We start from the raw sequence: 26,390 nt of genomic DNA, 5'->3' as shown, positions 1-26,390 counted from the left end.
TTTAAAAGAAGTTTCATGAATGTGTTTTGATTTATTGCCTCATGAAAAGTACATTAGTCAACAGCGGCAGCATGGCGCTCTTCTACAAACAGAACACAACATAATTAAATAATGATAATACATTAAAAACAAACTACTTATGTAGATTAAATACATTATGATATAATAGCACAAGAATAAAAAACGGAGCGCTCTCTTTGCCTCTCTCCCTCGCCTGACAGCTGGTCCGTATCTGTCTCGCTGATCCAGTAATGAGTGATCCGACAGTAAAGAGTAAATATATTTATGACTAGTTTAGGGAGATTCAGAGGTAGATAAAAGTGTGGTTTGACTCTAAACGTGTATATTGCTCAGCTCACCATTCAGTGGGCTTAGCTGTGGGTGATCCGGGCAACCTGCATACTTTCTAAACAGCGTACTAGGATGTTATGATAACGAACGTACTCAGCCTATGAACAGTGGGAAAAAAATAATAATTATAACATCAGCATCGGCCCAACTGTTATTCTTAACATCGGTATCGGAAGTTAAGCATCGGTGCATCCCTACAATGTATAAATACATGTATTTATACATTCATGCATTTATATATTATTATATTTATGTCTTGTTCTGTCCTCTATACCAGGGGTCTTCAACGTTTTTCAGGCCAGGGACCCCCAAACTGATGGAGAGTTGGAGCAGGGACCCCCTACTATTAATATGGCATACAATTGTGTTTTATATTAAACGGGGCCTAGTGCAGTGTGTAAACATAGATACTGTTATTGTACATTCAATACTAAGCTATTCAATAAAAAGGTTTGGTTTTTGGGTTTAAATTCCCGGGTTTTAAACAAAGGGGCCGGGGCCTTTTTCAAAAAAAAAATTAAAAATAAAAAAAAATTTAAAAAACAAAATTTTGAGTTTTTTTTAAAAAAAAAAAAAAAAGGGGTTTTTTTTCCCTTAAGTATTCTTGCCCCTACCGAATGGGTCCCAAAAAGAAAAAATTTTTTAAAATAAAAAAAATTTTTAAAAAAAAATGTGGTTTATAAAAATGATTTTTTAAAGCCAATAGGGGCTTCGGGGGTTCCGGGCCCAAAATTCAAAACGCGTACGGGTTTTATGATAACGAAGAATATGAAAAAAAAAAAAATTTAAAAGTGGGAATTTTTTTTAAAAGGGTTAAAGCTGGGACCCCAAAATTAAAAAATTTCAAATTTACTTAGTTTATATAAAATTTATTTTTTCCTTTAACCCAGGGGAATTTTTTCACCCGGGGCCCCCAAACTAAAAATTGGAGGGGGACCCCCTTTTTTAAAGGGAAAAATTTGTTTTATTTAAAACCCATGCATTTAAAAATAATTGTTTGTCTTCATACAAGTTTAAAATTCCGGGAAAATTTTTTTTTTTTTTAAAAAGGCAAAACCTTCCCTTGATTTTGTTTATTTACCCCACGGGTTTTTAAAAAATAAATACAAAAAAAATTTAACTTTAAAAATCAAGGTAATCTGTATTATTTTTAAAAAAACGGGGAATTTTCCAAACATGCAAAAAGGGGACAAAATCCTTCAACAGGGATAATATCCAATATTAAATTTTTCGACCCGATGCCCCAGTATAACTGGGGGTTGGGGGGTTTTTTATACACCCGGGGGGGCCCCTACCTTTTTTTTTTTTTAAAAATCATAAAAAACCCACTTTGCGAAAAAATTTGGGGGGGAAAAGGTTTGGGTTTTCCCTCCTTGGGGGCCTTTCCCAAAGGAAAAAAAAATTTTTTTTTTCTTTTTCCCCCCTTTGGCCCATAATTCTTATATTCCCCCCCTCATTTTTCCCCCCCCTTTTTTTTGGGAAATTTTTTTTTCCCCTGGGGGGGCCCAAAAAACAAATTGCCCTCACCCCCAAAACCAAAATTTTCCTTTAATTTCAAAAAAAAATCTCCCCCCATTTAAATAAAAAAAAAAATTTTTCCTCCCCATGGTTTTTTTGATTTTTTTAAAATTCCTTTTTTAACATTGAACCCTTTTCCCCCCTTGTAATTTCATTTTTTAACCAAAAAAAAAATTTAAATTTGAACCCAAAAGATAAATACCAGCCCCTTTTTAGAAAAAAAAACCCCCAATAATTTTTTTCACATTCCAACACATCCACGTAAAACCAACCGAAACCCGGAAATTTGGAATGTTTTTCCCTAAAAAATTCAAAACTTTTTCAATGGTTTTTTTTTAAAAAATTTTCCTTCCCCAGACCTGCATAAAAACCCTATTGGAAAAAGTCCCCCTTCATCATCCCCCAACATTGCGGAACACCCCCTTCAACCTTTAGTCCATTTTTAAACCCCATGGCTTTTCACCTCGTGCCCCCCAAATACATTTTTTCCACAATGCTTTTTTAAAAAAAAAAAAAAAAATTTCAACTAGTTGTGCGTTTGAGGGAGGCACTTACAAAACAAAAATTCCTCCTGCATTTCCTTATCATCGACAAAGCGCACAAACGCCAGAAGCTGGGCGTCCTTCGACACATCTGTTGACTCGTCTAATTGTAACGCAAATGCATCTGCCAACCTCAGCTTCTCTATCAGTTGCATCCTCACATCAGATGCCATCTCGTCTATACGGCGAGCTATGGTTGTGTCCGACACTGGAATGGTTTTCAGTTTATTAATGTCAATATCATTTCCATACATGGTTTTACACATATCGGTTGCTGAAGGCAATATTAAATCCTCTGCAAGTGTGTATGGCTGTTTCTTCTGGGCAATCCGAAGAGCAATTTGATAAGAGCATTTCAAAGCTAGCTCCCCAACTTTGGCTGATTTTCTGATCAATGTCTGTTGACCTTGGAGGGATTTGAGGCTAGCTTGGAAGTATTCAACAGGTTTGTCTTTTAAGTGGCTGTGTGTTGTCTCCAAGTGACGCTGCAGCTTTGATGGCTTCATAGATTCATTTGAAAGAACAGTAGAGCAAATGACACACATTGGAAACTCAATGCCATCTGTTTCCTTAAAGGTAAACCCGAACTTCAGATAATGATCTGAATATTTTCGTGTCTTCTCCCTTTTGCGCTTACCCTTATTAGCTGCAACATCTGCAGGCGCAGCAGGTTCTGCCTCGTCACTTGCATGTTCACTGGTGGATGGTATCTCGCTTGTGCTTGTTGATTTTTTCGCTCGAGTTACAAAACGATCCATTTTATATGTATGGTCTTCTCAATAATGTCGCTGCGTGCATCCCTGTGTCTGGGTCTTCAGTAAACTGGGGCCTGAATAGGCTCTCGTCCAATCACGGGGAACCTGACAGAGCCAGCGCATAGACATAATATTATGTCTATGAGCCAGCGTGTGTCACACGGCCTCGTGATTGGCACATCTGCCTCCATTTTTTCCGTTCGCTATAATATTTTGGATTTGTGTTGTGCATTTAAAGACATTGCAATTTGTGGGAAAAAACGGTTTGTAAAAAAAATATATATATATAAAAAATTGTCTAATCAACCAAAGATTTCGCGACCCCCCCTGCAGTACCTCTGCGGACCCCCTGGGGGTCGCGACCCCCCTGTTGAAGACCTCTGCTCTATACAGATCTAGCGAAATTACTGTTTTAGTATTTTAATCAACAATTTGAAGGAAAAAAGGTTTGCGCCCAACGTGGGGCTCGAACCCACGACCCTGAGATTAAGAGTCTCATGCTCTACCGACTGAGCTAGCCGGGCTATTGACACTGCGTTTACCCACATGTAAAAAAAAAAAAAGAAAAAAAGATAAATACATAATGCCCAAGGGATGATCTTGACAACAGATGGTTTGAATATATACATATGAAGTGAGTAAAACTATTTCAATGTTGTATTGTATATAATGAACAGACGACAATTCGCATAGAATTGTATTTGGAGGATACTATTTTCAAGAGAAAAGATGAGCGCCCAACGTGGGGCTCGAACCCACGACCCTGAGATTACAGGGAATATACAGAGATTCTTAAGTTGAATTTACTACCTTTTACTACCTCTTTTACTACCTTCAATTTTTTTTTTACTACCAGCACGACTTCAAGCTGCAACTGTAGCAGCGTAAAGTGTGAAGTAAAGTGACGCGTAAAGTAATGAAATATCTTTCCAAAACGAATTAATAACATATTTCATCACAATTTAACAGGGTAATTATAACTTCCACCACTGGACACAAAAACTGGCCAACACACACACACACACACACACACACACACACACACACACACACACACACACACACACATAGAGAGAGAGAGCGAGAGACTCTGTAGGTGTATGTGAGTGTCTGTTTGTTTGAGCAAGCTAGTGAGCTACATTTAAGTAAGAAGGAACTCTACCATAGGAGTTGGATTAATCAAGATGACACAACAGGCCTTGGTCCATAGTTTTTACTCAAAATGTCAAAAAGTAACAATTGCATAACAAAAACTAATTTCAAGTGGTTAAATTAGGGCCTTGAAAAAAAAGAATAAACTAGATAATAATAAAGTGCAACTTTCACTGTAATTACAATATCTTATTAACAAAGAAATAACTTTAACTTCAACTGGATGCAAAAACTGTCCGAGAGAGAGAGAGAGAGAACTTAAACAACAGTTAGCCAGCAGGGTCACAAGTGCCTCAACTGTGTGGCCTTTTCTTCAATCATTTTATCCACTTGGAGAAGTTCTGCTTTTTTTTCCCTGTGTCTTCTCCGAAAAGTGTTTGATTTTGTGATGAGCTCAGCCATCTTTGTTCCTGCCTTTCCCTCGGCCATCTCTGCATATTTGTCGGCGTCATTTTGGAGTGAATGGCACACACTGTGGAGTACCTGCCGCCGGTTCCGGAGGTCCTCCAGCTCTTTCTCTGCTGCTTTCCTCTTCAGCTCCTGTGTGGCATTCTCCTTTTTTTTTCCGCTCACTATCAAGGTATAGCCTGTATTGTGACCTCGATGAAGCAGCAGAGGCCAGGAGCTCCTTGGTCAGAGGAACTTTCAGAACGCCGCCACAGACAATTACCTTATCGCAGATTAATCTGAGGGCTTCGAGAGATTCATCACGGAGGTTGCACGTTTCTACCTCCTTATTTACTGAGAAGCCTCTCTCCACTGTGGCTTGTCCATGGGACAGGAGGAGAGCACTTTGGCAGAACTTTAGCAGGTCAGGGTGGGACGTGCAGAGTTTGGAGTGGAGAAAGACATCCAGACGCTGCCTCAGGGGTTGGAAGGAAACAAATTCTTCTTCTCTGCCCACGACCGAGAGAAAGGATGTGAATTGCTGAATGATGACATCACCTGCAACATTGATACGAAAATTAAGATATATTAATTTCATTAACACATTCCAGTCAACTGCTTCACCATCCATTCGACAAAAGTACATACAGTACATCGTAGATACACATAATAGTATCTGTAGCAGTGGTTCTCAACCTGGGGGCACGGAGGTCTTGTCTAAATTACAAATTGATACAATTGCGCGTCGGTGACTTGTTTAGCTGAATCTGCTTGCAAGGTGCCAAAACACCTTCTACATCAAACAGATAGAGTAAAATCACATAACTCACAAGAACACTGGATGTGGCTATCAAAAAAGAAAAGAAAAGTAGAATAATTTGAGTGCTTGAAATCATGCATTGACATCAAGGTTGGTGGGGGGGGACAATATTCTAACCTTTGAAAGGGGGGCTCAACTTGCAAAAGGTTGAGAACCCCTGATATAGAGAGCTATGAGAGCATAAAGTTTAATTTTGTAAAAGCAAGACACTTTCACACCTGTCACAGTAAAAAAGCAGAAAACCACAAAAGAGATTCCACGCACAAGACCTTAATCAATTTGAATAACTTATCCACTTCTACTGTCCCTATAAAATATGTTCTTACCAGCTGCAATGCCACCTGCCAGCTGTTGCCCCTGGATGAAAGCCTGCACTAATGACTTCATCTGTAGGATGCACCACTCTGGATCCCTGGCCATCCTTGTGGGATCCAAACAGGTGATCTGCCTAACTATGGGGAATTTCAATGGCGATTTCTCCTGCAGTTTCTTTACGATCTTAATCAGACCCTGCAAACACTCTTTTCTGAGGTGGAGTACAGAGAGTTCACCTATCTTTGATCCTGGTTTGCCCAGGAGTGCCTATTAAGGAACATTAAGGAACATTCATGTCAATGCTTTCTTTGAAAGGAAATGTTTACATAACTTATTGTGATGATAATATTAATACTGAACAAATTGTATTTGCTAGTTGATTTGTGCAAGCATCATAATTCACAAATTCACCCCGCAAAACAAATAAACAACAATAAAATTACCTTGATGGCAGATTCAGCCCCCAAGCCTATATCTACCCTTTTGAGGGAGACCCAGTTCTTCTCCTCAGAGATGTCCAATTTAATCAGCTGCAGGGGGGTTTGGTCCTGTAGGAGTTCCCTTTTGATGAACCGCCGCAGTAAACTCTGATGATGACAACAACAACAAGAAGATAGTTACCCAGACATTCATATACATTAATATAGGTTTACATTCAAATTAATGAATCAAAATCTTTACAGTGATACTTACCAACAGGAGCTCAGTTAAATCTTCTGCCAAAAAAGGCAACACTGGCTCGTCTGTTTGGTACTTCTTGAGAAATGGGTTAAAACTTCTCGCAATGGCGAGGAAGAATTGAAGCTTTGGGATTAAGAGTGGATCCCCTTGTGCTGCCAGGATGGCATCATAAGAGGCCGTGTTTGGTTTTGTGACCTTCTTATCCTCAACAGCATTGACAAACTTCTGAATCATGGTCCAAACTTCCAGGACTCTCTCTGCAACCGGCACATTTTCCACCCATCTGTGGCCGCAGAAAGAGAGGGGAAAGCAGGACGACCCGGTGATGTTGGTGTAGTCCTCTCTCCGGGCAGGAACGTTGTGGAAGAGGTAATGGAGAGCGCGCAGGAGTTTGTCAATTTGAGCACCACAGCTCCCAACCATCAGGACTTGAGCACCTCCATGCAGCTCAGCATGTTCCTTTTGAAGGAGATCCAGGAGTTTGAAATTTACATTTGGGCCATCCATTCCTACTGAGAGAAGCTGCCTCATGTTGAGTTTTGCAACACATTCCTGTGAATTGTCACACAGAAGTTAATGTATTGCTTAAGTAAACCACATTCAATACACATCAGAAGGTAATACTGTATATGCTTCAAATCAAACATTTAGCTTTATTATCCTAAAGTAAAACATGAGTCAGGTCTTGGGATACATTTCACAGTGATAGATATTAGGCCTATGTCAAGGACTGCTTTGTCAAAGTTAGATCATTGGTTCTCCAAATGTGGCTCACTATAATAAACTAAATCCCTATAATATAGGTTTGGCTTTATCAGAGCCATGCTCAACCTTCAGATTAAGGGTGCGTTCGTAAATTGCCACTCCGAGCACACTCACACACACGTTTTAACAGTTCGGAAATTCACGGCCAGAAGAACGCTCGTCTTTTTCAAACTCAGAGCGATTCTATTTTTCAGAGCGTCAGATTGAATTTACGAACGAACGAACGAATTTAAGCATAACGGCTAACACTTTGACCTACAGTCTTGTGACGTCTGGTCACCCTAAGCTTTGTTGGCTGATACATCTTTTCAATTGCATACATTTTACAATATTAGATTACAGAAATTCAACAGTAAGCTAAATAAATACAATTATCAAAAATCCATGAAAATGTGCAAACAATCTCCCCTATGTAACCAATAAGTATAATAGGAAAATAAACTTACTTTGATGTGCTGCAACAGATCGTCAGCTCTCCCATGTCCCAGGAATTGTGAGCCAAAATACCTCGAGCGTACACAACCATCCTCCAAAAAACGAATGTGTATGTCCATTTGTTTTTTCTTTGACGATTGATTGAGGCTCTCATCGAACATAAGGACGTACGGTCCGGCATTATTTATGGCCTCAACCAGTTGCCTCTTAAAATAGGGTGCGATGCCAAATTTTATTATGTACCCGGTTTTATCCTTGCCCAAAGCGAAGGATTTGGCGATTTCGGAGTCCGGGAACATATTTCTGAACAGCTCTCCTATGCCTTCGTTCGAGTTGAACGAGTGGTGTTTCATTGCTACATCTAAACACCACAGTACCTCAGCCTGCAAGGTAGAGGTGGTAGTGCCTAGCGTCTGCTTCTGACCGTCTGTCGTGCACCTGTTGCTGGTGGTAGGACTACTGGCAGGGTATTGCAGGGGGAGAGCAAGCGAGGTTGAGGGAGCAGTGGAGGTTGAAGGAGCAGTTGAGGTTGAGGGCGTCGATGTAGCCGTTGTGCCAGTGTAAAACAGTGACAGCGGTAGCTGAGCGTTACGTCCACGCATCCTAGCTTGGTGGCTACTTGATAGCATGTGCGATTTCACCGCCTTCACCCCCATCCAGGTAATGCTTATCGTCTTCTTGCAGACGTTGCAATAAGCCTCTTGGCTGTTGCCAACTACTGGCCTAAGCCATTCTTTAAACAACGATTCCTCCAGCCAGAGGTCCGAAAATTTGCATTTGCCCATGTCTTAACTGGCGAACTCGCGAAGAGGTTTGACAGCAAGCTAGCCGGGTACCTAAAATGATTTTTTTTTTTTTTTTAAATCAATATGTTTATATTGGATTATCTCCGTTAATATTGGTAGTAAATGAAGTAGCGTAATTGGAAGTTAGTCTTAACTAAGTTTGTTGTAGAACAGATAACAAGAATAAGAAACTCGAACAAGATCGGAATAATACTGTAGGTTATATAAGGAAAGACCCATTGCTTGAGGCATTTAGTGTCTTAGAGTCCCTCCAGATTTCTCAGTCATCAGCCACCGGACCAGGGCGGGCTGCAGTCACTACAGGATATCCTCTAACCACGGCCAGCATGTCTTCAATGTCCGTACGCTCTTCATCGGTTCGCCCGGTGGCCAAGTCGGGTCCTTCATGCGCCTCAATATATCCCTGTATCGTACCTAAAATGATTGAGGGAGTGCGCGAGGTACATGTGACATCATTGAATAGCCGCGAAAATTTTGTTGGACTTAGCAACAATAACTAAGGGGGGCGTGGCTTGGCGAACTTCAGCACCCCCTGCTCAAAATTACTTCCTGCGGCCCTGCTACTTGCAACATGAAAATAAATCCACGCAAGTTTAGTAATTTAAGGAGATAGGCCTGCACGTAAATTACACAAATAGAAAAAATCATACGCCCAGCTGGATTGGTGTTCGAAAATTTACTACCTCGTCAGATGACGTTTACTACTTTTCACTACTTTTTACCGGCCTTAATTCGGCCTAATTTCATTTACTACCTTTTACTACCTTTCACTACCCCGCGGCAACCCTGGATTAAGAGTCTCATGCTCTACCGACTGAGCTAGCCGGGCTACCGACCCCATGTGTACATGTAAAAAAAAAAAAAAAAACGAAAACATAATGCCCATACAAGTGACGCTCCTGACTGTTGACAGGGTGGGAGAAACTACTCAAAAGTCTGAAGTCTTTTGGTTTAAATGTTATTTTCACAGGTGGTCATTTTCTTGTAATACCCATTACAACCACTTAATCAGGATTCAACAGATGGTTTGAATTTATACATATCAAGTGAGTAAAACTATTTCAAAATATTTTGTGGAGAGTATATAATGAACAGACGACAATTCACATAGAATTGTATTTGGAGGATACCATTTTCAAAAAAGATGTGCGCCCAACGTGGGGCTCGAACCCACGACCCTGAGATTAAGAGTCTCATGCTCTACCGACTGAGCTAGCCGGGCTGCTGATGATTTTAAAAACCTGCTCATCTGATGTAGGTTTGGCATTTCAAATAAACGATGAGATCAAGATTTTAGCTCTACTGTATATTTGGGGGGGGGGGGCCTAGTTGGGCGCAGAGGTACTGCAGGGGAGGCACGTGAAGCTTGGGAGAAAGTTGTAAACAAACATTGGTTGGGCTTTGAACATTACATTTAAAAAATGTATTATTGCTACAATATCTTGCACATTTTATCGAACCAAATACGTTTCTTACTTGCAATATCATTATTATTACCAGAAACGTAAGGTCACCTCGCAGAGTCCAACCACGTGCGTAGCCCAACTTGGATTAGCTTTGTCCACTAGTTAAATTAGTTCCATTTGACATTACTCTATATTTTTTAATCCAGTTTTTATATATCACACTTAAAACATATGGTGCACACAAGTTGAAACCATAAGTCAAACTGAGTAATATCTAAGTTACTGTAAAAGCCATTTATTCGAGATGCTAATTAAGAACGTGTTTTAAACTAGCATAACAGTGGAAAGGCCGTCTAATGAACACATTTTATTAAACAAGCACTGGTCAAGCAGTAGCAAATACATCCACCAACCTCTTATTCTTTGCAGTTAACGTTTCTGGATATAACAAAACATTAACGTGTGACTTAAATTACTTTCTTACCGTGTAAGCTGCCTCGCGGTTAGCTAGCTAGCATGCTAAAGACTTCGGCTTAATTGGCGTTGCTGCTCGTCCTCAATTGCGCAAAAATAAAAAAAATACTATTAAATAACAAATTGCATACAATGCCCTAACCGTCCGAAAACCCACCTCAACAATAGGTCCAATGTTTAAGATTAAGCCAAGCAACGTTTCAAATCGATTATGAAAACGTTTTAAGTGCGACACACCTTGCTCCGTTAATTCCTTTTTTTTTTCTTGTCCATCCGGGAACTTTTGGGTGGTGGGTGGGGTCTGATCCGTAATGTCGTAATTTTGCTTATAAATAAAGTATGCCCACAACTGTATTACAAAGTTAATTTGTGACACATATATGAAGTAGTAATTGCAGATGTAAATTAAACGAAAACCTGCCTTGTTATACAGGTAGTCCACTTATTACAATTCCATATCAATGTCACATAACTTTTTATCCAAAATACCCTATCTAAAATGTGTACATTAATTGTTTTTTAAATATAATAATGCATATGGAATAACTTGAAAAAGTTCACGGACTCCACTTTGAGAAACTCTGGATTTAAGGGAAAGCTAAAAGTTTGTAGAAAGACCACTCAGGATTTTAAATTCCCTCATGTACTGTACACATATGACCACTAGATGGCGCCACCAGATTACAGTAAAGCACTAGTGGTTGCAGATGGAAAGAAAGATTAGACCAACCGCTAAAAAACACATGCAATATCTACTTTTCGTTGCAACAGAACAAAAGGTAGACAGAATAGGGTTAGACTTCAGTCGTGCATCAGTTACATTTAAACATTTACTTAAAAACGGGTTGTAAACATACACTGTATATGGGCGCATTAGGAGCCGCGACCAAACCACGTGATCATATGCGGAAATTGTACTAGCGAGAGAGTGCATTGGAGAAAGGACGAGAGGAGGAGTGGAGGTCCGCCTGTGCTGTGAGCTGCTGGAGGTATTATCTGAAACCCCTCCGTACCAAGACGCACGTTCCCAGACAAGACAGTCGTCGGTGTCGGTTACCTGTACGAGTGTCACTTGCAGGGAATAAAAGTAAGGTAAGCAAAATAAAGCTGAGAGAAATGTTACAGTGACAACTTTTGGGCACACACCTGTCGCGATAGCTACCTAGCAAACGTGATGATTGTGCTAGTTGTGTGTTACCAGTTAACAACGTTTCAATTAAATAAATGTTTGTGGCTTCCGAATTAAGCTACAACGTGTGTGTGTTTTTATATTTCGGTCTTGCTATGTTATGATATGTGGTTTCATTCAATGTTTTTTGTGCACGGGTGATTTTAAATTCATTTTGAACTTTATTGTTTTTGCATGCACGATTAGGAAAGTCAAAAGTTAGAATTAAAGGTGTCACGATACGCACACACTGTGTCACTTATCGTGTAGTTTTATTAGGGCTTTGGATTAACACGTTACAAACTGCATTGCGGAGCTAACTCACGCGTGTCTCTATAACTTGTTCAACTGTACAGCAGAGACCGGAACTACGTCACTGCGTAATATAACTGATAACGTTCATACCATCATTACATTACATCTCCCCCTTTTGAGACAATAAACTAAAAGTAACCTTTACCAGAACTGAGTCCATTCAGAGTATCCTAAAACATAAATAAACAATACTTACTCCAATTGCAGATTCAGGTAAGTAAATTAAGTCTTAATCCAAATTAAATCTATTTTTACCAAGAGCAATTTCTTCTCATTTTTTTCCAGAACCCATTCCCCATTCATACTACTGTACTGTAGTATTTGTAACACATTAATATAAACATTACCCTTAAGTGCATTAGCAACATTAACTGCAGAAAACATTTCTTTCTTTCTCCTCCTTTTTTTTTTTTTTTTTTTACATTTTGTCCATTGAACTAAATCTGTTTCAGTAGGGAAACCTGAAAAAAAAAAAAAGATTAGGCATTAGCAATAAAGCAGTCAGCAGTCATAAATCACTCATTGAGTCTGAACCGGAGAGGTGGTCTGATTTCACGGCCCCTGGAGGTCAGTCTGGCTGTGCCACTGGACAGAGTAGGCCGTGCCGGTGTTCCCTGTGTAGTCTCTGGTGTAGGCCCCGGTGATGCTGTGTGGCCCCTGGTGACCATCACAGGAAGTGGACTGCTGACGGGACGTGCTGGGCTGGTCTCGGGCTGTAGTTGTGGTTCTGCAGGCCCGGTGGTCTCAGCAACAGCCTGGAGGTGTCTCCTGTTACGCCGCAACACTGTGCCGTTGTCCATCTTGACCATGTAGGATCTGGGTTGTTCCGCTTTCCCCAACACCTGCGCAGGGGTCTTCCACCCCTTGTCTGTGTCCAGCTTGACACGCACTGCCTGACCTGTTGGCAGCTCTGGGAGATGGAGGGTGGAGTGTCGGCGGTTGTAGAAGTACTCGTAAGATCTCTTGGCTTTAGAGTCATTTGTTCTTACTTGTTCAGGGCTTATTGGAGTCATTTGCAAGTTTTGCTCCAATGTGGGGACTGTGGTGCGAATCTGTCGTCCCAGCATCAGTTGAGCCGGACTGGCCCCCGTTGCAGCAATGGGTGTGGCCAGATAGCTCATCAGGGCAAGGTACGGGTCTGGTTGTTTCAGCAGTCTTTTAGCAGTCTGGACTGCTCTCTCGGCTGCCCCGTTGGCCTGGGGGTAGTGGGGGCTCGAGGTTGTGCGCGTGAACCCGTACTCTTTGCAAAAGTCAGTGAATTCAGCTGACGTGAACTGCAGACCATTGTCGCTGACTAGTTCGAGAGGTACACCCCATCGGCTGAAGATGGCTTTGAGGCGCGTGATGACCTGCTGGCTTGATGTAGAAGGTAAGTGTACCATTTCGACATACCTGGAATAGTAGTCCACGACTACTAGATACTGCTTCCCTTCCAGCTCGCATAAGTCAGCAGCGATCCTCTGCCAAGGCCCTTCTGGTAGGGCCGTAGTGATGAGAGGCTCACGCCTCTGCTTGGGCTTGTGCTCTATGCAGAACTTGCACTGCGTCACGGTTGTTTTGATGTCGCCTCCGATGCCAGGCCACCAGACAGAGAGCCTGGCTCTCTCACGGCACTTCGTCAGTCCTTGGTGACCTGTATGGATTCTTTTCAGAATGTCTGCTCTCAGTCCTTTTGGAATCACAATTCTGTCGTCGTACAGAACTAGTCCCCCCGCTTCAGAGAGGTGATGCCTGGCAGAATAGAGTGCGGAGAAGGAGGAAAAGTTGTGTCTCTTACGCCAGCCGTTTCGCACACTGGAGATGACCGCCTGAAGGTCTGGATCCATCCGCGTTGCTCCTCTTATCTCCTCCAACTTCTCTGGTGACATCGGCTTGTTTGTCACCACTGCATCGACGTACGCCTCGACGTGGCGCTCCGTCTCTGACTCGGCCTCCTGAGTCAGAGGGCTCCTGGACAGCGCATCTGCCACGATCAGCTGCTTTCCTGGAACATGGACAGCTGTCGCATTGAACCGCATCAGGCGCATCAACAGTCTCTGGCACCGCACGGGTGCTTTGTCCAGGTCACATGCATTTATCAATGGGACTAGCGGCTTGTGGTCTGTCTGGAGGCAAAAACTGTCTAGCCCCTGTACATAACGTACAAAGCGTTCGCATGACCACACCGCTGCCAAGCACTCCTTTTCTATTTGGGAGTAGCGTTTCTCGGTTTCTGTAAGAGTGCGTGAGCAGAATGCAACAGGTTTCAACTCACCGCTGTGCTCCTGGAGTAGTGTGGCGCCCAGGCCGTAGCTGCTGGCGTCCACGCTGACGATGGTGCGGCGGTTGGAGTCGTAGTAGGCCAGTGCTGGGGCTGACGAGAGCATGTCTTTGGCTTTCTGCAGCGCTCTCTCTTGGAGGTCACCCCATGCCCACGCACTGTCCTTCTTGAGCAGGTCAGTGACTGGGTGTAGCGCGGTTGAGAGGCCTGGCAGGAACCTCCCCAGGTAGTTGATCATGCCCAGGACCTGGCGCAGCTCTCCCACGTTGTTTGGGCTGGGCATCTCAGTGATTGCACTCACTTTGCTTTTGTCTACTTTCATGCCCTCTGCGCTGATTATGTGTCCGAAGTAGCCGGTCTCCGACTTGTTGAACCGGCACTTTGCTTTGTTCAGTTTCAGTCCAGACCGCCTGATGGTCTGGAGGACTGTGTTCAGCCGCCTGTTGTGCTCCTCCTCGTCCGCACCGTAGACGAGTATGTCGTCCATCACGACCACGACTCCCTCATGGCCCCTGAGCAGGTCGGTCATCAGTCTCTGGAAAATCTCAGGGGCTGAGGAGATCCCGAATGGGAGCCGCCTGAAACAGAACCTGCCCATGGGTGTGATGAAGGTGGTCAGTTTTGGCTGTCGGGGTCCAGGGGAATTTGCCAGAAGCCACTAGAGGCATCTAGCGTGGAGAACACCTTTGCCCCCGCTAGCTTGGGAGCAATGTCCTCCAGTGTGGGCAAAACATACCGTTCTCGCTTGACAGCCTTGTTGAGCCTCTTGAGGTCCACGCACACTCTGACCTGGTCTTTATTCTTTTTTTCCGCAGGCACCATGGGTGCGCACCAGTCGGTGGGCCCTGTGACATGCTCGATTATGCCCATCTCCAACATGCGCCCCAGCTCCTTTTCGACCTTTGGCAGGAGGGGAAACGGCACCCGGCGCGGCGTTGTGGCGACATAGGGCTCCACGCCTGGTTTCAGCTCGATTTTGACAGGGTCGCACTGTAGGAGTCCTATTTCTCCGAATAGGTCGTCCGTCACGGTGCACACTGCATTCAGCCGTTTCACAAGGCCCATGGATTTTGCCACTCCTCCCCCCAGTAGGTTCTGTGCAAACTGTCCTTTGATTACCGTTATCCAGAAGGCATACTTTTGGCCCTTGTGCAGGCATGTGGCCAGGAATCTGCCTATGCACTTTACTTCCCCGCCTGGGCTTGTGGCACTGGCTGTAGTCTTAGCTAATTGGGGCTTGTTTGGCATTTTGTTGTACGTTTTCTCAGTCATTACAGTAATGTCTGCCCCCGTGTCAATTTTAAAGTCAACTAGACTATTGTTGATGGGAAGTGTGACACGCCAATCATCACTGAAATCTGGCTGCTCAACTACTGTATGGGCCTGATTTGTCACTGCACCGATAAAGAAAGCTTGATCATCATCATCATCATCGTCAAATTCGTGTGTCACAGCCATTAATTGTTTTGTCATTTTGCTTTTGCACACCAGTTCAAAGTGTCCTAGCTTACCGCATCCCCGGCATTCCTTGTCGTGTGCGGGGCAACGTTCTTCACGTGCGTGTGTCCTGCCACACCGTGAGCAGCATCCATTTTGTTTGCTGTACTCCTCTCGTTTGGGACCGTTTCGTCCATCTCGCTGCCACCTGCCCTTGCCGCGTTTCCAGCCTGCCTGTCCCCTTTGTCCCACAGCATTCACTGAGCACTCTGCCCGCTCCTCGCTCTGCTTCTTGATCTGCTCGCTCTGTCGGGCTAGCTGGATAGCCCTCTCCAGCGTAAGATCCGCCTCAAGTTGCAACTTTTGTGAGACCTCGCTATCTAGGATGCCAATGACGAGTCGGTCTCTAATTTGTTCATCCTTTGTTATGCCGAATTCACAGTATTGGGCTAGCTCATAAAGGCTCCTCACGAAAGATTCCACCATTTCTCCAGCCCTCTGCACACGCTTGTGGAAGCATGCTCGCTCATGTATCACGTTGCGCTTAGGCACGAAGTGATCATTAAACCTAGCTATAACTATATCGTAGTCAAGTTCTGGGTTATCACTTTCGTCGTCCTCCGTATACACAAACGATTCATAAATTGGCTCTGCTTCTTTCCCCATCGAATACAGAAGAGCGTTGACTTGTACCTCACAGTTCTCTTTGTTGAGCTTGGAAGCCGCTCGAAACCTGTCGAATCGGCGCCTCCACACTGGCCATTCCCCTGGCCGGGTAAAGTCAAACTGTTCTGGCGGTCCAAACTTGGCCATCTTAGTTCTTTCGGCGTTCAGTCCGTAACTTCTGACACCATGTCACGATACGCACACACTGTGTCACTTATCGTGTAGTTTTATTAGGGCTTTGGATTAACACGTTACAAACTGCATTGCGGAGCTAACTCACGCGTGTCTCTATAACTTGTTCAACTGTACAGCAGAGACCGGAACTACGTCACTGCGTAATATAACTGATAACGTTCATACCATCATTACATTACAAAAGGCACTTTGGGGAGTTTGAACTGATGCAAATGAAAGGAATTACTACACAGAGGCATTGGTATATGCTACTAAATTACAAAAAATAATGTTGATTTTGCCAGATAACCAATTTAAAAGGGGAGGAAACAAATATTAGAAATATTTCTCTGCATTTGACTATATAATAAAGCATTAACCTACCAAATATAGCCTTCCAAATGACCATAACATTGATAAACCTCTCTAAACCACTGAACATTGAAACTTTCATGGTGTGTTGAAGGGCTGCTGTTTTATATGGCATTAGATGTAATGAGGTGAATCTAACTAACAGACAATAGTGAGAAGATGGAGGCTGTTTCAGAGAATATCTTTGAGCATGTTCGCTTTAAAATGACCTCAAGTGGTGAAAGTCAGGTTTCGGTTGCTTCACCAATCGATGAATCACCTAAATCACAGCTTATTGATTGGTGCTCGACAGAACAAAAGGGTTAACTGCATACTGAATACTGTTAATGTCGAAATAAGTGTCAGCGTGTGCCTGTTTCACATGGAGGAGAGCGAATCAGTTTCCCAAAAATAACAAGCACAAATTCAAAGCAGGAGATGGGAACCTGTTGCTGCTCTCTGTGGCTTTTGCAAATTTAATTTGTGGACTCTGGCGCGGAGCTGAAGGAAAGCTGACAGCAGTGAAGCTTGGTCGGGATTCAGGATTTAGATAAGGTGGTCATGGCATGCATGTAAATGAAGTACAGTTCACTTGTCCTCTGAAGGTTACTGTATAATTAACCAGCTTTTAAGAGACTGCAAACGGTTGCTAATTTTGTTTTTTTTGTCTTGATGTGTAGGGTGATATTCAGGCCATGTGGAAATCATAGCCAGTGTGTATTGCTAATTAAAATATGACCTATCGTTTCTCTAACATATTGTCTGTCCCACATTTACATTGACTTGCAAGCACTACATTTCACAGTTTTTCAATACTAATGTTGAACACTTGGAATGAGTAAATATGCTCAATATTTTTGGGACTCTTTATTGTTTTTATACCAGCCTCATGCAGTCACTATTGTCTTTGACAGTTGGGTTCACAAGAGTGTGTTAATCAAGCAAGATTTGAAATATTTGTCAATAAAAACAATCAATTCTAAGATTTCCTCTTAAATTTGAATTCTGTTCTTGGTAACGTAATATATGAGGAGCAGTTGTGGAAATTAAATAAGATTTTTTTTTTTTTTTAAATAGCATTTTTTAAATTGCATGTTGGCCATATCTACAGTATATTAATGTAGCGGCAACATTCACTATGTTTTATAAAATCCAATACTCATGACAATCATGCTGAATAAATGACTGAATAACAAACAGTAGGTTCATTGGGTTGTTATTTAAATAGTTATTGATAAAGTTTGTATTAAACACAAAAAGCTATCAGTGTACACCGCTCACATTCACAACTTGAAGACATTTCACAGAACTTTTAGTCCAAGTAGCTAAAGGGTTAATGTAGTGGCCGTTTTAATAACGTCCAAAGTTCCAAGGCCACTTAGTCTGCAATGTATCTTGGTTCTGACTCGTGTTCCAATTCATTCCAAACCTTTGGTGAAGACCCAGCGTAGTCCCGGGAGGCAGGTAAAATTTGAACGAGGGTTTATTCAAAGTGAGTACAACGTTACCGCAGGTGATTTTCATCCGCATTACATCTCGTCCGGTCCAATACCGACTTGAAGTTTTGATTTAACACGTCACACCTAACACGGTCAAAAACGTATTGCGATTCAATCTTACAGACTTCCAGCATGTATCTAGCCTATCATAGCTCCTAAAAATGGTTAGCTAATTTCTAAAACGACTTGCTTGAATTACTGTCTAGCAATTGGTTAGCACGTTTCGGCTGTTAACCGAGACAGTTACCCTGTTCAATGATAAAGTTCCAGGAAACAAACTACATATGTGATATCTCAACTGTTCACAAGACCATGCCATTGGTCAATGTATCTCCCTATCTCAAAGTATTGAATTCAAGACTTAAATGTAAGCTTTAGATGGTAGTGCATTTAGATCTTACAGGTTTGTATTAAAGCTCCTTACACTTAACTGTCTGAAAGGAAAATGTAATGGGAAATCATACACTTTCAGCCTGACTTTTAAAGCATTATTGGCAGTACAAATGGGCCACGTTTTGAAGTATACACTCCTGTACTGAGCATGTCTCTGTGGCGCCACCTGGGAAGGGTTAGTCTGTTCTCAGTCCAATGTCAACAGCGAATCACGTTCGTTCATTTCCAATGTGAGATACAGCCTGTCCCAATCACGTAGCGAGATGACAATGGACCTGGCCAATCACATCGCTACTATCCAATGTGGAGATTGGACCTGGCCAATCACATCGCTACTTTCCAATGTGGAATGGATGACGTACGTTACGCGCCAAAGCAAGCTCAAGCACAGCAAGCACAGCAACGCTCTGCAACAAACGGACGCCATTGTTTTTTCCGCTTATTCTACTTAGAATCTAGCAGTACGATTCAATGGTAAGTAACTATTCAAATATGTGTCTCCTGCTGAAAAATGCATGTGGGGTTTATTTTAATCAATCACACGAAAGTATCCGATTGTTTTGCTACCTGTGTTACGTTACGTTAAGGCCAGTTTATCCACCATAGCTAACAATCGCTATTGCTAACTTGCTGGTCCATTTCGATTTTGCAGAGGAGATGTTTGTGAGATTATCATGCCAAATGTGTGATTTATAAATAGGATAACGCCATTGTTCTAGCTAGCGTGAACTGGCATCATATAAGGCGGTATGCCAAGCTTTAGGCTAGCTAATATGTGTCGTTCGTGGTGGTACGTTAAAGATCAATAAATGTAATGTTTATAGGCTCAATATTAATATGAATAGAAAAAGCCATGTAAATGTAAACAAACTAACGTTACGAATACGATCTACATAATACCCTCATTATCACTATGACTAGCAAATCATATCAACTACTTCACCTTATCAGAGGTGATCAGACACCCAACATTATTGTAACTTGATTGATTTGATAATGCAGCTGTCTGTCATGCTGTGTGTGCGCGTTTGTGCTGTAGTGTCACAGTGTATTGTCCAAAGGATGCTCATTGTTTATTGTTGTCCATTTTCATATTCATATTCCCTTTAGATGAGCAACAAGCCTAAAAGCCACAAGGGCCTGGGGGAAGGACAGTGGATGGCAAGGCTGAGGGCATTTGCCAGCTCAGGGGTTTGGCCTTCTGGAGGCAACAGACCAGCCCCTAGGCAGCGGAAGTGGTATGCCCTCTATCAGAAGGTAAAATATGGCAATACATAATGATGACTTGAAAAATATACCCTACAATAGTGCAGATACTATGAATAAAGCAAATGACTGTACTACCTACCCCAGACTAAACACAGTACTGATTGTTTCAGATTGAGAATTGCCCCATGCAGGTCCGTGGACAGTCCACTCTGTTTGGAGGGTCAGTGGCCTGTAACTGTGGCTTTCACGGTGCTAAGGTAAGGTGATCTATGTTTAAATGATGTATCGTTATGATGAATCTGGCATCTCATGTCTGCTGCAATGCTGTAGCTGTTATCTCATAACACAATGCTGTTGCTTTAGCAGCCCACCACTCAGCCTCCTGCCGCTGCCTCACAGTCTGCTGCTGTGGCCCCTGGTGCAACGGCTGCTGTGCCACCGTCACAGTCTGCTGCTGTGGTCTCGGACCCTGGTGCAACGGCTGGTGCAACGGCTGCTGTGCCACCATCTTTCTTTCGCCCCCCTCCAAGTTTGTCAATGGTGAATATAATATTAAATAACTAATTTCATTCATAGTGGCTTTGTTTTTGTTACATCATAAAATTAATATTGTTTGTCTTTTCAGTTCACTAAATCACGCTTTGGTGGATCTACCTCACCAAAGCCTAATTTAGTGGCTAGGAGGAGCCCGAGCCCCTCTGCCTCCCCTGCGAGGACCCCGAGCCCCTCTGCCTCCCCTGCGAGGACCCCGAGCCCCTCTGCCTCCCCTGCGAGGACCCCGAGCCCCTCTGCCTCCCCTGCTAGGGCCCCAAGCCCTGCTCCATCCCCTGCGAGGACTCCCAGCCCCTCTGCCTCCCCTGCTAGGGCCCAGAGCCCTGCTCCATCCTCTGTGAGGACCTCGAGCCCTGCTCCACCCTCTGTGAGGACCCCGAGCCATGCTCCATCCTCTGTGAGGACCCGGACCCCCGCTGTGTCCACCAGCATGGCAGAAGTCTGTGTAAGTACAGCAGCGTCTGTTCACTGGCCTGGCTGTTGTGTAGTGTTAGATTTAGGAGGAATATCATAACTTCACATAACAAGAACACATTTCATGTCAAGAACACACTTCATTTTGACCCACACTCAGGTGTCGAATACCCTAGACGATGAGCCATCAAGCATAGTTTCAGGCCTTTGTTTGTCTAGGAGCTACAGCTATTAGACAAGATGGTTGAAGCCAACCTAATTAACATCTATATAGTCATACCTGGCCATCTCCCTTTGGTCAAGCGCACTCCTTACACTGACCTCCAGACATACCTTTATTTCTAATGTGTTGTGTAGGTTATGCTTAGTGTAGCCTTTATGTATGCCATACATTACTACATTATTGTTGTCTTCTAAACAGGATGCACCTGGAGGAGTTCAGCTGGCCACTGCGGGGGCTGCAGCTTCGGTGTGGTTGCCATCAGAGATGTACAAAAACATCCCTGTCCAAGACCAGAGGTGGATTTCGAACGCCATCTTCCACTCTGGCAAACTGCGGCAAGACCTGAAGCTGTGGTACGAGCCCCCTGCCCCAGCCCTCATCTACCACCAGACACCGACACCAGACCGCTTCTTAAACCACAGGCTGATGGTGTGGATGCCCTACCACCTGTGGAAGGTGAGGGTAACCTGCCCTGAGTGTGGGAAGCAGCTGACGGGGTACGGTGTCCACAAGAGGGCTCGGAAGGTCCTGGACATCGACAGGTATTACCTGATGGTGACAGAGACACTCAGGTGCACTGTGTGTTCTCTGAACTACCTGTCCACCTCCGAGACTGTCCGGAATCAGCTGGACCTGCCGCACCAGAAAATGTTCCGGATGATCCTGACCCGCCAGTGAGTAAATGGAACTCTGCTGTCACATTCAACTGTTGTTTCGCCGGCTGCGTATGATAGCCTTTACATGACTGTAATGACCCTCCCTTTAATGCGTAACTAATTGGAGCTACATGTTCATTTCAGGTACGCCTGTGACATCCGTGTCATTCGCCTGCTGCGTGACCGGACTCTCGGGAACAGTCCAGCACGTCTGGTGAAGCAGCTGAAGGAGAACCATGGGGAGGAATGGCTGAACAGGTTGGCACACTATCTTGGGGAGTGTGCTGAGTTTGTTGGCCGGCCAAGCCTCTTCCCAGTGGTGTGCCAGGATCCCCCAGAGCCCATTGATGTGCCCACCAGTCGCTGGCTGCTGACGGTCTATGGCAGGGACATCCTCTCTCGCCTGGACCATATTAAAGCCAGCATCACATCAACGTTTGGCTCCATCTTAAAGATGGACTCAACCAAACAGGTAATAATAATACATGTGTACAGTGTAGTTAATCTATATACTCTTGCTCCTGTAGATAGTTCAAATTTTACAGATTTTTTTAACATCGCTATTGTGAAATTCCAGATCACAAAGAAGCTGGCTGGCCATGCCAAGGGGACTGGTCTCTGGGTCACCTCCATTGGGAACGAGGTTGGCCAGATCGTGACCAGTGTGGTGACAGTGCAGGAGGGGCCAGGACTGGACAGGATGGTGGCAGGAGTGATGGAGCGGTACCGCCTTGCAGCTGTCGCACCCCCACTGCTGCTGTATGTGGACTGTAACTGCTGCATCAGTGAGGGGTCCACCACGCTGCAGAACAGGTTTGGGGAGTGGCCAGACCTCCAAATACGGCTGGACATCTGGCACTTCATGCGGAGGCTGGCTGTTGGGTGTACCACCGACGCCCATCCCCTCTACCCCACCTTCATGAGCTGCCTCTCTGCCTGCATTTTTGAGTGGGATGCAGGGGACCTCTCTCTGTTGCATCAGGCAAAGAGAGAGCAGCTCAGGCAGGAAGGTGTGCCAGCCATTACTGATGCTGCGGTGGATGCCAGGATCAGTAAGAGGGAGCTGAGCCAGTACTGCCGCAGGAGGACGCGCGGCGTGGAGGCCACCATCAGCCTCATTGGGCGGCTGCTGCAGCAACTGGGCGGGACCAATGGGAATGACCTGATGGGGGTGCCACTGCTGGACCAGGTGCGCACGGAGCACATCTGGCGTGTGCAGCAACGCCACGTCAGCTGCATCCAGGACCTGCCTGGTGTGCAGCTCTACACCGAGACCGGCACCATCAGGAAGGGAGGTGTGGTCCTCACCAGCTACCGCTGTGCCAGGGGGTCCACATCCCTGGAGTCCTTCCACTGCCACCTGAACAGGTTCATTCCAGGTTGGTGTCTCCCTTATGTATATAAGCAGTCACTATGCTCTTTTATGAAAGCACTCATTAGATTGGAAAGCTAGACCTTTTTAATTGACTATTAATATTTCATTGTTTTCACAGGAACCAGTGCAAATGCGCTGAATTTTCAGCTCTACCTCCTGGAAGGCCTGAACAGGTGGAACCAGGACCGGGGGGCGGCGGCGGTGACCAGCAGGCCATCGTCTCTGCTCACCTACTCCGGGGATGTGACCCAGAGCGTCAACACCAACAACATAAAGGTGTTTGGCCGGGCATATGTGCCAAACTTCAGGCCACCTTCCAAATACACCGGTATGCTAATGTAATGATATCTGTCTACCTAGTGTATATGCTTGACATCATACATGACATTAATGTTTATTAATTATGTGTGCATGCTTGTTTATCTGTTCTTTTTCATAGGAGAGCTGCTTGGTGTTGACTACCTCCTAAGTCAGACTGGGCAGCCCCTGAAGGTCAACCCTGACGCAGAGGAGACGGAGGACATGCTGGAGGATGTGGAGGGGGGTGAGGAAGTGGACGAGGGCATTGAGGAAGACCATATACCTGACCTCATGGTGCCAGGTCTCCTTGTTAACCCAACACAGCCTATCTTCTCTCTGGCTGCTCCCTCCTCCGTGGCTGCTGCCTCCTCCCAGCCTGCTGCCTCCTCCCAGCCTGCTCCCTCCTCCCTGGCTGCTGTCTCCTCCCTGGCTGCTCCCTCCTCCCTGGCTGCTGCCTCCTCCATGGCTGCTGCTGCCTCCTGCATGGCCGCTCCCATCCAGCCTGCTGCCTCCTCCCTGGCTGCAGATGTGTCTGGGGTATGTTAAAGCATATTTATTTGATAATAAATAACATCACGTGTCTTTGTTTTGTCCACACTTCACTGATCTCATATTTCTGATCCCTGTTTTTTACCAGGCCGTGGATGAGTCCGGCATGCCAGGCATGGACAGGGTGGACAGGCTGGCAAAATGCCTCGTGGAGCTGCGCAACCAGCCACTACTAACACTCAGCAACCAGCAGGTTAGGAACTCTTATTGTTTTGTTTTTCTCCTCTGTTCCCTGACACATGTCCGCACTTCAATGTTTTTGTTTTCTCATGTGCTGTTCTCTCTATGTTGTCTTTCTCAGGTGGACAATATTGTCGGCCTCTGGCAGGAACTGCTTCCCTACGACCAGCAGCGGGTGGTCTTTGCCGCAAGACACCAGACCAAGCTGGCCACGGGGAGGTTCAGGAGTCCTAAGAAGAGGCAGGAGTTCACGCCGGGGGTGGAGAGCGTAAAGAGGCATGCCCTCACCACCTCTGCCCCAATTGCCCAGTGGCCAGACTGTTGCCGGCTCGTGGAGAGCATCTTCGTTAGGCTCTGTGCCATCCACCGCGGTCCCAAGAAGAAGGGGACTGGCACAGTGTCTAGGTTTGACCTCGTCCTGGAGGACTACCGCCAGATCAGGCGGCGTATTCTGGGGTCCGAGGTCATGCCGAAGACCTCCATGCAGCTGGTGGACGTGAGCCACACCACCCTGGTCCAGTGGAACAGCAAGAGGGTGCAGAGGCAAGAGGGTGCAGAGGCAGGAGACTGCGGTGGTCATGCAGGGGCTGGACCTGCCCAGTCGACTGTCTGTGGCGGCTGACCCTCTCCCCACAGCCAAAACGCGGGCCGTGTCTGCACCCCCCCAATCTGGCCCGGCTCACCAGTACCACCTGCCCAGCAGCACCGTGGGCCAAGCGAGGAGAAAGACCACACACACACACACACCCGCAGTCGCCACACACACACACACACCCGCAGTCGCCACACACACACCCGCAGTCGCCACACACACACCCGCAGTCGCCACACACACACACACACCCGCCACACCTGTGGCTGTGAGGCCACGTACTCCTCGGCAGCTCTTCCCTGCTCCAGCTCCAGCTCCAAGTTCATCTCCGAAGCTGATGCTGCTGGGACCAGTAGGTGCTCAGGTGCCTGTCCTGATGGCTGCCCCACAGGCCCTGAGCTACAGCCTCATGCCTCCTCCTCCTCCTCCTCCTCCTGCTCCTCCAGTCCGCAAACTGACCCGCAGGGTACTACACAACACCTGTAAGCAGTGTAAGGAGTTTAGGACGGCAGAGACTGGACACAGCCAGTATAAAGGAAAGGTGTACTGCCCAAACATTGAAACTGTCCCAAAAGAACAGTGGCTGGAGGACATGAAGAAAAAAAAAAAAGTTTGATTCATATATTGTTCATATATGATATTGTAATAAAAGTTTGGTTGATAAAAAAATATATGCTTCACTGTCCCCTTTTCTCTCCTTTCCTCCTCTTTTTCTCCTTTTTCTCCCTTTTTTTTTCTTCCCCCTCCTCTTCCTTTTTTCCCCCCCCTTAACAGACTATTGTTCCCCAGCTTTGAAGTAATTGGTTAGCGCGTTCGGCTGTTAACCGAAAGGTTGGTGGTTCAAGCCCACCCAGGGACGTTTTCTGTTTGAATAAGACAGGTTACACGCTGAGGGCAAGCTTCCACGAATCCAGCAGCATATGTAAGAACTTAACTATTATATATCATCAGCTGCTGTATGTCCTTGTATCAGAAATAATAGGATATGGTATCCCTGGGTCTGAGAACATGAAAACTCTCCTGCAGTCATCACCCTCATCTGCACTGCTGCCCTGCTTGGTCACAGACTTTGAATTTAATCCTCTACTGTTTTTTTCTTCAAATGTTTGAGGCTCAAGGTCAGGGCTCTGATGGTTTACACTTGAAAAACTCAGTAGCTACTGTAGATCGTGATAATGTTAGGTCGGAATCTTAACAGCTTTTAAGAGACTGCAAACGGTTGCTAATTTTGTTTTTTTGTTTTTTAAATGAGCTTTCATCTCTAAATACATTTTATGAAAAGAAAATATCCGTCCCTGGGTGGGCTTGAACCACCAACCTTTCGGTTAACAGCCGAACGCGCTAACCAATTGCGCCAAAGCTGGGGAACAATAGTCTGTTAAGGGGGGGGAAAAAAGGAAGAGGAGGGGGAAGAAAAAAAAAGGGAGAAAAAGGAGAAAAAAGAAGAAAAAAGGAGAAAAAGAGGAGGAAAGGAGAGAAAAGGAGACAGTAAGCATATATTTTTTTATCAACCAAACTTTTATTACAATATCATATATGAACAATATATGAATCAAACTTTTTTTTTTTTCTTCATGTCCTCCAGCCACTGTTCTTTTGGGACAGTTTCAATGTTTGGGCAGTACACCTTTCCTTTATACTGGCTGTGTCCAGTCTCTGCCGTCCTAAAC

General features: G+C 44.7%; 2 protein-coding genes and 3 non-coding genes across 8 annotated transcripts; 1 reads left to right on the top strand and 4 right to left on the bottom strand.

Moving 5' to 3' along the window:
* Positions 1 to 3,617: 3,617 nt before the first annotated feature.
* Positions 3,618 to 3,690, bottom strand: trnak-cuu (transfer RNA lysine (anticodon CUU)). Its single transcript has one exon. It is a non-coding gene; the product is annotated as a tRNA-Lys (tRNA).
* Positions 3,691 to 3,981: 291 nt separating this feature from the next.
* Positions 3,982 to 9,081, bottom strand: LOC134871632 (uncharacterized). Its single transcript, XM_063894421.1, has 4 exons — positions 7,733 to 9,081; positions 6,534 to 7,073; positions 6,284 to 6,427; positions 3,982 to 5,263 (listed from the first exon to the last, which is right to left on the bottom strand). Exons 1-4 carry the CDS (start codon positions 8,504 to 8,506, stop codon positions 5,183 to 5,185), a joined length of 1,539 nt encoding a protein of 512 aa, XP_063750491.1. The 5' UTR covers positions 8,507 to 9,081; the 3' UTR covers positions 3,982 to 5,182.
* Positions 9,082 to 9,676: 595 nt separating this feature from the next.
* On the bottom strand, positions 9,677 to 9,749 carry trnak-cuu (transfer RNA lysine (anticodon CUU)). Its single transcript has one exon. It is a non-coding gene; the product is annotated as a tRNA-Lys (tRNA).
* A 1,431-nt stretch (positions 9,750 to 11,180) lies between these two features.
* LOC134871560 (uncharacterized) lies at positions 11,181 to 25,389 on the top strand. Of its 4 annotated transcripts, none has more exons than XM_063894295.1 (12): positions 11,181 to 11,494; positions 19,781 to 19,927; positions 20,050 to 20,136; positions 20,243 to 20,419; positions 20,505 to 20,876; positions 21,267 to 21,742; positions 21,869 to 22,196; positions 22,302 to 23,103; positions 23,218 to 23,427; positions 23,539 to 23,936; positions 24,037 to 24,141; positions 24,250 to 25,389. In XM_063894295.1, exons 2-12 carry the CDS (start codon positions 19,781 to 19,783, stop codon positions 24,748 to 24,750), a joined length of 3,603 nt encoding a protein of 1,200 aa, XP_063750365.1. In that variant the 5' UTR covers positions 11,181 to 11,494; the 3' UTR covers positions 24,751 to 25,389. The 4 variants fall into 4 exon arrangements, with proteins under 4 accessions (XP_063750365.1, XP_063750364.1, XP_063750363.1 ...); XM_063894294.1 differs by having other exon boundaries at positions 11,181 to 11,499; XM_063894293.1 differs by lacking the exon at positions 11,181 to 11,494 and adding an exon at positions 18,831 to 19,144 and having other exon boundaries at positions 20,246 to 20,419.
* A 621-nt stretch (positions 25,390 to 26,010) lies between these two features.
* Positions 26,011 to 26,081, bottom strand: trnan-guu (transfer RNA asparagine (anticodon GUU)). Its single transcript has one exon. It is a non-coding gene; the product is annotated as a tRNA-Asn (tRNA).
* Between the last annotated feature and the right edge of the window lie 309 nt (positions 26,082 to 26,390).

This window comes from Eleginops maclovinus, chromosome 11 (assembly GCF_036324505.1).
Source record: "Eleginops maclovinus isolate JMC-PN-2008 ecotype Puerto Natales chromosome 11, JC_Emac_rtc_rv5, whole genome shotgun sequence".
NCBI classification, from domain to species: domain Eukaryota; kingdom Metazoa; phylum Chordata; class Actinopteri; order Perciformes; family Eleginopidae; genus Eleginops; species Eleginops maclovinus.
Note: the sequence above shows the minus strand (reverse complement) of the source record. Positions and strands in the feature narration are given on the sequence as shown.

Bases quoted from the DNA above. Each gene is read 5' to 3' on its own strand.
- LOC134871560 (XM_063894291.1), top strand. The intron at 23,104-23,217 runs GTTGGTGTCTCC...TTGTTTTCACAG, and splicing joins CCTGAACAGGTTCATTCCAG to GAACCAGTGCAAATGCGCTG. The intron at 23,428-23,538 runs GTATGCTAATGT...TCTTTTTCATAG, and splicing joins GCCACCTTCCAAATACACCG to GAGAGCTGCTTGGTGTTGAC.
- LOC134871632 (XM_063894421.1), bottom strand. From the start codon at position 8,506: ATGGGCAAATGCAAATTTTCGGACCTCTGGCTGGAGGAATCGTTGTTT. The intron at 7,074-7,732 runs GTAAGTTTATTT...GACAATTCACAG, and splicing joins ATCTGTTGCAGCACATCAAA to GAATGTGTTGCAAAACTCAA. The intron at 5,264-6,283 runs GTAATTTTATTG...TCAATGTTGCAG, and splicing joins GGGCTGAATCTGCCATCAAG to GTGATGTCATCATTCAGCAA.